Source organism: Scleropages formosus, chromosome 1 (assembly GCF_900964775.1).
Source record: "Scleropages formosus chromosome 1, fSclFor1.1, whole genome shotgun sequence".
In the NCBI taxonomy this organism is placed as follows: Eukaryota; Metazoa; Chordata; class Actinopteri; order Osteoglossiformes; family Osteoglossidae; genus Scleropages; species Scleropages formosus.
The window spans coordinates 48,024,479-48,035,464 of NC_041806.1; the positions used below are offsets into that span (position 1 = coordinate 48,024,479).

At 45.1% G+C, this 10,986-nt stretch overlaps 2 protein-coding genes across 2 annotated transcripts in view; one reads left to right on the forward strand and one right to left on the reverse strand.

Moving 5' to 3' along the window:
- Nucleotides 1-861, reverse strand: part of ncoa1 (nuclear receptor coactivator 1) — a 36,808-nt gene extending 35,947 nt beyond the window's left edge. Inside the window, exon 1 of the mRNA XM_029250513.1 lies at nucleotides 236-861. The gene's annotated coding sequence lies outside the window, so the exon portion shown is untranslated. The remainder of the gene's footprint in view (nucleotides 1-235) is intronic.
- A 2,508-nt stretch (nucleotides 862-3,369) lies between these two features.
- rpl7l1 (ribosomal protein L7-like 1) lies at nucleotides 3,370-6,710 on the forward strand. Its single transcript, XM_018736935.2, has 6 exons — nucleotides 3,370-3,449; nucleotides 3,917-4,025; nucleotides 5,122-5,285; nucleotides 5,357-5,494; nucleotides 5,842-5,951; nucleotides 6,215-6,710. The coding sequence occupies exons 1-6, from the start codon at nucleotides 3,436-3,438 to the stop codon at nucleotides 6,421-6,423; spliced, it is 744 nt and encodes a 247-aa protein (XP_018592451.1). The 5' UTR covers nucleotides 3,370-3,435; the 3' UTR covers nucleotides 6,424-6,710.
- Nucleotides 6,711-10,986: the final 4,276 nt, after the last annotated feature.

The following is a 10,986-nucleotide window of genomic DNA, read 5'->3' on the forward strand; positions in this document are numbered from 1 at the left end:
ACTGAGCAGCACGGGAATCGACGGCCGCAGCCAAACTTGCTTCTTGCGACTTGGACTTCTCTTATTTCCCCCCTTACTTCAGTCAGGCCTTAAAAATGAATTAAAGCCACGTTTCCTAGCAAGTAGGGCACTTCCAACCGACTTTCCCCCCATCCCGTGGTGCTCAGTTCGCACGCAAAGTGCGCGCGAATTAAGGAGCGGCGGGTGGTGGAGGCGAGCTGTCCACGCGCCTTACCTGCTCCCCGCCCCCCCCCCACAGGGTCCGCGGCTACTCTGATCCGTTCCAAAGATGCTGGTGGTGTAGCTGCAGAGGGTCTTCCGCAGCTATACCGGCGACATGGGGCTGCAGGAGGAGTGTGCCGCGCGGGTCGGGTCGGGGCTCGTCATGGGTCCCCCGGTGAGCGCGGGGTTCGGGGCGGACACGCTGCTCACTGCGCCGCTGGGCGGTCGAGGAGTCGCCGCTGGCAGGGGTAGGTAGCAGCGCGAGGCTAGCAGCGGGCTAGTAGTGGGCTAACAGGCTAGCCACTCTGAGGTAACTAACTCCGAGGTAACGCCAGTTAAGCTAAACCCGCTCTACGAATTCCATTCGGCACGGGGCTCCACTTCTTTTTTTTTTTTTTTTTCTTTCTTTTCTTTCCGCCTTGCTTGCGTGTAGTTGACGCGCCGAGCGCGCTCCCGGAATCACCGGGCGCCCCCCCACCGCTCCAAACTTGTCATTTGACGTGACGGCTGCCGTTTTTCCTGCGTTTACTGGGCGCTCGGCTTTCTCCCCTCCGCCATCTTCGCCCGCTACACAAACAAACAAGGCGACGGCGCTAGCGGACGGGCGCGCGCTCACACTCGCTCACCACCACCACCACCAGCGCGGAGTAGCTGACGCGCGGCGCGTGAGCTGCGCGCGCGGCGAGAGTGGGCGGGGTCTGCGAGTAGTCTTGTCGGTCCGGTGGCGCTCCGTTGTGTTCGGACTGCGTGAAGATACGGCGTAGGTGCACGCACGCTATATATATATATATATATATATAAATACTTTTTTTTCCCCAGTTGCTGTACAAGTTCTGTCTCTTTTTTTTCATAGCCAAAAAGTGAGGCTAGCCTGGCTATTGCATTTTCTGCCTGGGAACCCGACGGTCATGGGTTCGAATCCCACCTCCAGTTCTACGCCGCTTGGACCAAGGTGCTTACCCTAAATTGCTCTAAAAATAACCCCTATAAATGGGTAAATAACTCCGAGTGTAAGTCACTTTTGAAGAAAAACGTAATTAAGGGTTTTGAACGTGTGGCACTGTAGAATTAGGGATGTAGCGCATTTTAAAAGAAATACATTTCTGATTGTTAGTTATGCCTTTTCACTGAGGTGACACTATTGGTTTTGTGGCAGATAAAGCCTTTACTTTTTCGATCCCAGCGCGTGGCAGCACTATGTGACGTCATGCGAAGGTCACGTGAACAGCTGAGGCCGGAGTGTGTCGCACGTGTGCGGTGTGTTCAGGTTACACAGCCTGGCACCTTTACAGTGAAGTGGCTCGGCGGGTAGCACTTGTGCCTCGCAACTCCTGGCCTATGGGTTCGATTCCTCTTGCCCGTTTGCATATCCTCTCTCTGTCAGGTGGACTGACAGCTGCTCTTGTTTCCTCCCACAGTCCAAAGACAGGTTCAGGTGAATTAGTGACGCAAAACTATCAGTAGAGTGTGTGGGTGACAGAGAGTAAGCGAACAAGTGTGTGTTTGCCCTGCGATGGACTGGAATCCTGTCCAGGGTGACCCTGCCTCACACCCTATGCATCGAGATAGGCTCCAGGCCACGGTGATCCTGCACCGGACAGGTTGCTATAGATAGACACCTTATAGGTAATCAGACTTTTAAATGTGTGAAGTATTCATCATACTGTATCTACATTTTTTTTTCCTGTTTAATAAATGGATTTTATTGCCTGCATTTTAGTTTATGCCGTTTGAACCCAGGGCACGCCGCCCCCCCCCCCCCCCTCGGCCTTGCGCGGGTCGCGTTCTCACACATTACTGGTTGGAGACATCCATAGAGGAGTCCAACTCAAAGTGATTTTTCAATGCTCTCCTGTCCAGCGCGTTACCCCATTACCACTTGTTTTAAAGGCCATATTTATACGTGCATGTATCACCCACGATGCACTGCTCCGCCACATGCCTGGCATTCTTGATCTTATGATTTTTCTGTTCAGGAAAGTCACGATGACATTGTAACATAGTGTTCTGCTTCTAACAGCCATCACATAGCAGTGCTTGTAACTGAATCAGTTTTTTTTTTTTTTTTTTTTGTTAGTTAAATATTTTCAGTATGTTGCATTGTGAGACCGTAATCATTTACTTACTTACTTATGCCTACTACCCCTCTTGGGGCTTAGGCCGTCAACAAGGGCTCTCCAGGCATCTCTGTCCTGGGCCAGTTTTTCCAGTTTTCCCCAGGTGTGGCCCATCCTCTTGGCTTCTGCATCCAGATGGCATCGCCATGTGTTTTTTGGTCAGCCTCGCTTCCTCTTGCCTTGGGGGTTCCACGTGAGGGCTCTTCTTGTAGTGTTTGAAGCTGGCTTTCGCAGAGTATGGCCGATCCATCGCCAGCGTCCTTGCAGGATATCATCTTCTACTGGTTGTTGTCCTGATCTCTGCCATAGCTCTTGGTTGCTGATGACTGTGATCATTTGCAGAAAGCTATTGATTTAGAAAGTGGATTTTACGAATGTGGACAGAAGGGGGGATGAATTTTGTCATTGGAGACGTAGCTCAGTGGTCGTGTACATGCTTTGCATGTATGAGGCCCCAGGTTCAATCCCCCGCATCTCCCGTACAACCTTTTGCGGGTGACAGGGTGGCACAGCAAGTAGCGCTGCTGTCTCACAGTGCCTGGGTGGTGTGAGAGGATGTGGGTTTGATTCCCACTCAGTCTGTGTGGGTTTCCTCTGGGTGCTCTGGTTTCCTCCCACAGTCCAAAGACACTCTTTTGAGGTTCGCCCATAGTGTGCGAGTGAAAGGGAGCGTGTGTTCCATTGATGTTTGGATGAGTGACCAAATGTAAGTAGTGTATCTAGCAGTGTTAAGTCACCTTGGTGAATAAGGTGTGTGTGCTGGTAGCACTAGATAAGAGTTCATTGGAAGCTTCTTTGGAGAAAAGTGTCTGCTAAATAAATGTATGTGAAGGAGTGTGTGTGCGTGAGAATTTGAGACCCGGAATGAAACTTTGTCACAGATCAATACTGTATATGCCAAACAGTTTTCGTGTTCTGTAGACCTGTACACGTTCCTCATGCTAGAAAGTTCCACACGTGTGACTACATCCTCCTCCCTTACTCTAGGCGGCGCTAAAGAGCAACGCGGCTCTCGTTTCCTCTTTCAATGTGGCGAGCAAGAAGCCTATGACGTCACATACATGCGACATCAACAATAACGCATTTTCAAGACAACATGGCAGAGCCTGAGTATGTGTCCCTTTGTTGATTTTATAATCTTAATCCATCGTCTGCTTTCGAGTTGATTTGTGTCATAAATATGAAGATAATCGATAAAAGTGCAGTATATGGATTAGGTACAACTTGCTATTTCGCGAGTGAAATTTTTTAATATTATGTGGCGTTGAAGTTTTTGTCGCTCATGTGTATCACGGTACTCCTGATAAAACTGTGAGAAACATAATGTTAGTTTTAAATGATTGCTGTTTGAATTGAATGTATTTTACAAATTTTTTCAAAGTAGACCCTTGTATTCCCCAGTAGCACAGCTTAGTTGCAGAGTTTCAATCAGAGACTCTGTTTTTAGTCTCTACAGGTACAAGTATAATTTTAATATCATGCTCTCAGTTGGTCATAATTAGTTAGTGAGGTACTAGAAGCATTTTTCAGGAAAATGCACTGAGGAGGTGAGTTTTCCTTCGGTTTGGGCTATACAGAGTGAAGAAGGTGATCAAGCTGGTCCCGGAGAACCTCCTGAAGAAGAGGAAGGCCTATCTGGCCATCAAAGCCACGCAGGCCAAGCAGGCGCTGGAATGCAAGAGAAAGGTGTGCGAGATGTGAAAAGCCTGCAGAATGACCCCACCACTGTGGTGACGTTTTAATTTACGCTTAGTTATTAATGATTTTCTCCAAAGCGACTTAACAGTTCAAATACAGCTGGGTAGTTTTACTGGAGCAATTTAGGGTAAGTACCTTGCTCAAGGGTGCTATAGCTGGAGGTGAGATTCAAACTTGCGACTCCTGGGTCCTGAAGCAGCGGCTCTAACCACTACACCACCAGCTGTCTTTCAAGACAGTATTTCCATCAACAGCTGGCATAGTGGTTAGAGCACTTGTTTTGCAGTTGAAACTCCTGCTGTTGTACCCTTCAGTAACTTTCACCTTGAATCGATGCTGTAAAAATGACCTGTTGTAGAAATAGGTAAGATACTATATACAAACTTGTTTTTAATTGGGTTTTGATTTGGATAGAAGCATCAGGTAAATTAATAAGTACTACTAGCGTTAAGATTGAAGCCCAAACCCGACTCACAAAATCTCCATATGTATTTGTTTTAGTATGAATAGCTGAGCTCTGAGTACGGTGTATAACATGTGCCACCATGACTAGTGTCAAATATGAGGCCTCACTGTTTTGAAATTACAGGTACTTGCATCAGCTGGCTAAAAAATATAAACATCTGTTTACTTACAAGAGTTGAGTTTTATGCTTATTTTATTACCTGCCCAGGTGAAGTAATCCTGTCTATATTCGTAGTAAAAAGAATGAGAGAGTCAATGTTTAAACTTTTCCAGACATTCGTGCTTATTTTTTGCCCCCCTCATTTTTCCTTCGTTTGTTACTGTTTTAGTTATCTTTTGTTGATAGTTTCTTTGATTTAATCCTAGTGATTGTCTAGTTGATCTTGTATTTAATGGAGCACAGTATTTTATGCTGTATTTTAAGTGTTGTTATGATTGTATTCTTTCTTTGTACAAACTGATTGTTAGAAGTCACTTTGGAACAAGGTGTCAGATAAAGAATATTGTTTGAATTGTAATAATTTTTACTCGTTACCTGTCTCAAAAATCAGTTAATTTCTCTGTTTTAATTTTACCGTCAAACCCAATATGAAAATGAAATCTGCTCGGCTGGTTCCAGATACAAAAATTCCAGCCTCTGAAGTTCAAGCGCTTGGAGGAGTTCCTGTACAATCAGAAAAGGAAGCAAAGAGATGAGACACGCATAAGAAGAGCCAAAAACAGACCAGCGCCACCCATGCCGCCTGCCAAGAACCGCCTGGCGTTCGTCGTTCGCATCAGACAGTACGTCGAATTTCAGGGGACCTGGATACTGTGGCAATATGGAGATGTTACTAATGTTTACTTCTCTACAGAATCCAAGGCGTTAGTGTCAAGGTCATGAATGTCATTCAGATGTTTCGTCTGAGGAAAATCTTTAGCGGCGCCTTCATCAGGATAAGCAAGGCTTCCATGAACATGCTGAAGGTCGTGGAGCCCTATGTAGCTTGGGGGTAAGGAGGCCTTGTGTCACAGGCTGGCCACTGAACACTGCTTTTAAAAAGATTTCGGTTTGTGCAGGATGAACTTTTTTTGGTTTTCCAAGTACAGTATCCTGAAATGTCTGTGCGTTTGTATGTCAGTCATTAATCTAATTTTTGTTAGTTATAAGATGTATTTTCATTTATTCAAAGCAAGGTGCACACATTAATATTCAGCACAAAGCTTTGTCTCTCAGCATTTAAGAAAGGATTTCTTAGAATGTTTACGATGTTAATTGAATGAACTGGAACAAATATTCTGTGGACGGAATAAATGTATTGGTCTGTTTATACACTGGTTTTACTTCCTGCACTCGCAGGTACCCAAACTTAAAATCAGTTCGTGAGCTGATTCTGAAGAGAGGAAAGGCAAAGATCAACAAGCAGAAGGTTCCTCTTACCGACAACACCATCATCGAGGAACACATGGGTAAGAGGATTAGTCTGTGAAGGCATGTTCTGTAAGTTGTCGGGATAAAAAAAAAATTGTATTCTTGGCATTTTGTTTACATAACTAAGGGATAAGAAGAATTGATCTAATTTTGTGTATATTACACTATTTTTCCAGTGAAATAGTATCATTTTTTCTGTGTCTTGCCTTGAGTGACTGAAAGTTCAGATGATAAGAGTTGTCTGCAGTTCAGGCCTTCGACTAGACAGGAGTGTTAACCAAGGTTACATACTTTTCTACAGGGAAGTACGGGATCATCTGCCTGGAGGACTTGATTCATGAAATCTACTCTGTCGGACCGCACTTCAGAGCCGCCAACAACTTCCTGTGGCCTTTTCATTTGTCTGTGGCACGCCATGCAGCCAGGGACAAAGCTGGCTTGCTACGTGACATCGGGGCACCAGGCCCCCGTGGCGAGGACATTAACAGAATCATCAGACAGCTCAACTGATCAGGTGGAAAAGCGGGACGCAGCGGGACCGGCTGTCCTCTATAGCCCTTAACACGGCTGATGTTGCCTTCTGGTCTGATGCTGCTGCTCACCACGGATTGCAGTTATGGTGTACAGAGACTCCTATGGAAAAAAAAAAAACTAAACTTATCCAGGGGACCCCCTCCTTGCAGATTTTCTCTGATCTGTTTCACGCAAATGACGTGAGACCAGCTACACAGATGGGAAGTGGATTCTTTGGATCTAAGTTCCTGTGGCTTGTAAGCTCAGCCTGGGTGTGTGGAGCAGCACAGAACAAGTGAGTTACCCCAAGTTGGCATCTTCCACCACTGTGTGCTCTGGCAACAGGTGTCCAATTGTGTGACCATGATGTCAGCTCCTCAGTTCCTCCCGTTTTCCATCGATGGACCACAGAAGGGTTGTGATTGGTGGTTTTCAGCAGCTTAGGACTTCTTATCAGGCCCAAATTTTGAAGAACTGTGGGTCAAGATTTATTATGGTTTTGTACTGTTTTTCCTCAAAGAAAGGAGTAAATCTAAAATGAAAACTTATTTCACACTTTCTAAATGAACCTTTACAATAAAACCTGTAACAGATACATTGGATTATTCTTGTGAGGAAAACATTTGCACATTTTGCAGTATAAATCTTGATAAATTTGGCACTAAATCTTTTTTTTTTTGTTCCGCCTTCTCTTCAGAAGGCATCTATCAGATATGTCCAGCTTTTCAATAAAATGGAAAAAATAATACCCATAACTTAATGCAGTCTTAGTTTTAGCTGTCTTAATTTTATTTCCCACCATATGCAAAAAAAAAAAAAAAAAAAAAAATGCTCTAATTGGCTGGTGGATACTGATCTGTATGTGGTTCTAAGTGACAATTTCCCTTTACCTCCACCCACCTTTGCCAGTAAAGCAGCTCTGTATTTTCATTACTTCATTAAGTAATAAGTGTGGGTGTTGTTTTACTTAGATCCACAGCACACTGCAGGGGATTTAATCACTTATTTTAATCAGCATTCCTCCAAGATTAGTGAAAAATCCAAATTGACAGTGAGTGAAAAAATTCTCGATTGTGTCCCTCCATCCCATTGGTCAAAGCAGTGTCCAATCACAGCGTGAGCTGCTGTCGCTAAGGTGGCGAGCTTGCTATTTCTGTAACAAAGATACGTATATAATTTTTTTCCTAGCCTTATTGCCACTGGCTGTTTTTCTTCATATCCCTTTCAGCAGGATGACTCATTGCGATGCGTAAGTCTTTTTACCCAATCACAACTGAATCAAATTGGTGTTGTAGTTATGGTCCTGTCTTAACAAGCAGCGTCAATTTTTACCCAAGTGTTTTAACGTTTTCGGTTGGAACTGTCTTTAAATCACCAGCAATTAAAAAAAGCACAGATTGGGGAGGATCTCTGCAGTGCTGCCATAGAGCCCAGCTTGTGTTATTTTGGTAGGTGGAAAGAAATTGAATTACAGGAGATCCATTATATTTATTTAGCAGATATTTTTCTCCAAAGCAACTTTAACTCTGTGTAGTGTTACCAGCCCACACACCTTATTCACCAAGGTGACTTACACTGTTAGATACACTACTTACACTGGGTCACTCATCAATACATCAGTAGAACACACTCTCTATCACTCACACACTATGTGGGAACCTGAACAGCATATCCTTGGACTGTGGGAGGAAACCCACACAGACACAGGGAGAACGTGCAAACTCCACACAGACTGAGCAGGGATTGAACCCATGTCTTTCGCACCACCCAGGTGCTGTGAGACAGCAGCGCAACTCACTGTGCCACCGTGCTGCCCCCAGAAACATACTGTGTGGGATTAGTGTGGGTGGGTCAAAGGTGGGCGGGCGGACCTTTTCATACACAAATGAAAATGGAGAACCTTGCTCAAAACCGAATTATTTGAACACAGGACTTTTTATTTTCAAGGCCAGAGCTCTAACTGCTATGCCACCTTGAGGATGTTACTATAAGACTCTAAGCTTTAAGAATCCTAAATCGATATTTACTGAAAGTCTGAAACTAGAGGAACGGGCAGCGGGCGCAAAGTAGCAGGACGAGCGAACACTTTAACTGAGCTCATGCACAGAGATGGAAATTGATGCAAAAACCAAAGGTAGGTCTTTTGCGTGACAAGCGGTGGATAAAGCTGAGAAGGTGATGTGTAAAGCGGAGCTTCCGAAAGCCTTTCCTGCAGAAAACCTGCATGATATTTGAAGTCTGCTGAACGAACTCGGGAATAAGATCAACGGTAAATGCTGAAGGGGCAAAACGTCACCCAGATCAGAGAAAAGAGTGGGTTGGCTGGTACAGACATGCCATTTCACAGTAAAAGCGTTGACTGAGGAAAAAACTGTTGGGGCACAGCTGGGCTCCGCTGCTGTTCGATACATTTTGTCCATCATCTCGTTTATCTCCATTGCCAGAACCAGCTGTTGAGCCATTGCACATCTGTAGGGTGATGGTCTAAAGATAATCTAGAATGCCTATGTAGACACAACTATCTGCCTGAGATGAACCCAGAGCAATAGAGTGCAGTGAGTACCCAACACACCTCGGGGCTGGAGGGTTTCCTGACGAACGCAGCCTCACGTTTGACTTGACTTTGACTTGACTCCAATGGCGGAAGGCATCAGCTTGGCTTTAAGTCCCGTTACTCACAACAGGTTCTGTGCCTGTCCTTGTGCTCTCGCTCCGACTATTGATCTTCCTCCACAGACACAGCAGCCCGTAAGACACGGACGAGCTGTCAGTGGGCGTACGGCGTACAGTAATACACTGCTGTTGGCCTACAGGGGTCTCGAGGCCTCAACGCTTCGCACCAGTCATTCCTACGGACTAAAATAGAGCTCAAGTAGGAATCAATTCCAGATTTCAGCCAGGAACGCGTACCCTGACATTCAAGAAGTGATTTTACTTCATTTGGTAAGCATCAGTCAAAACAAGGCCTGGGTTCGAACCCCTGCTTCCACCGTGGTACCGATGACCAAGGTATTTACCAAAAATTGATAAAGTCAGAATCGTACGATTGTATAAAGAGGGAACTAACTGTCAACAGCTAAGTACGCAATCGTATACATACAATAGAAGAGTAGCAGCTGTGTACAGGCTTATCTGGGGATGATCATAAAGTTAAGGAGCATGAACATTTACGCCGTACGTGAGCTGGAGAGATCTTGGGTGAAATGGGTCCGGAAAAGGTGAGTTTTCAGACCCTTCTTGAATGAAGACAGAGTTTCAGCAGTTTTGAGTGAGAGGGGGAGGTCATTCCACCACAACGGAGCCAGAACTGAGAACCTCCATGCTTTACATTTACTTATTTAGCAGATGCTTTTTCTCTACAGCAATTTCCAATGAACTCTACGTAGTGTTATGAGCCCAAACACCTTATTCACCGCAGTGACTTACACTGCTAGATACACTACTTACACTGGATCACTCATCCATACATCAGTAGAACACACACGCTCTCTCTGCCACTCATACACTGTGGGAGAACCCAAACAGCATGTCTTTGGAGTATGGGAGGAAACCAGAGCACCCGGAAGATTTACACTGCTAGATAAGATACACTACTTACAATGGGTCGCTCATCCATACATCAGCGGAAGACACTCTCTTTGTCACTCACACACTACGGGTGACCCTGAACAGCATGTCTTTGGGCTGTGGGAGGAAACCCACGCAGGTATGGGGAGAACATGCAAACTCCACAGCCTGAGTCAAACCCACGTCCCTCTCGCACCATCCAGGCACTGAGAGACAGCAGCGCTACTTGCTGTGCCACTTTATTTGACTTCACTAACATCTCAATTAGTTTACGAGCAATAAGCTTTGGTGACGATAACGAGCTACAAATTCGTTACTCCCCTTGACAACCTACAGAAAGCCTGCGTTCGTATTCAGTGCGGGAGGCGCGACTTTCCAATGACGTAAAATAGCCGCGACGGAAGCTGGCGCTCGTGCGGCGTGACTTGTTTGAACTATCAGGACTGGAAAGGGAGCTGATGTTTTTGGCCTGGTTTTCGTTTTACAAATCCGGTTTCTCTCCGTATATACATAGCACATAATTTGAACAATATGGATATTTTTAAAAAACTGGATGAGGAATGACAATTTGTTGGTATGTCAAGTAATGAATTTCTTGAGCTAGTATGAAAATCCGACTGACTGTCACAAGTTTTAACAATTTGACGCAGACCAGTATTGTCAGGTGATGTATATTGTCTCCATATGATATACGGCTTTGAGAAGTCAACAGGCTTGTGCAGTCCCCGCTATTGTTCCGTATTCATCGATGTCAGGACAAAAAATCTGAAAATGTTACTGTTCCATATGCGGTCTAAGTTTCTTTGTGCGGCTGCAGTGGACAATCAAGTGAAGAGGGGTTTATGGGTTCCCAGAATTATGAGCATCTCAGTCCGATCATGTCCATCTTCTATGTATGTGCTCTTCAGTCCGTTCCTGGGTATTTGTAACAACTCAGATCTTAACTTGGTAAACCACATGATGATTGCCATGCGTTTGTATCGATTTAGCTTT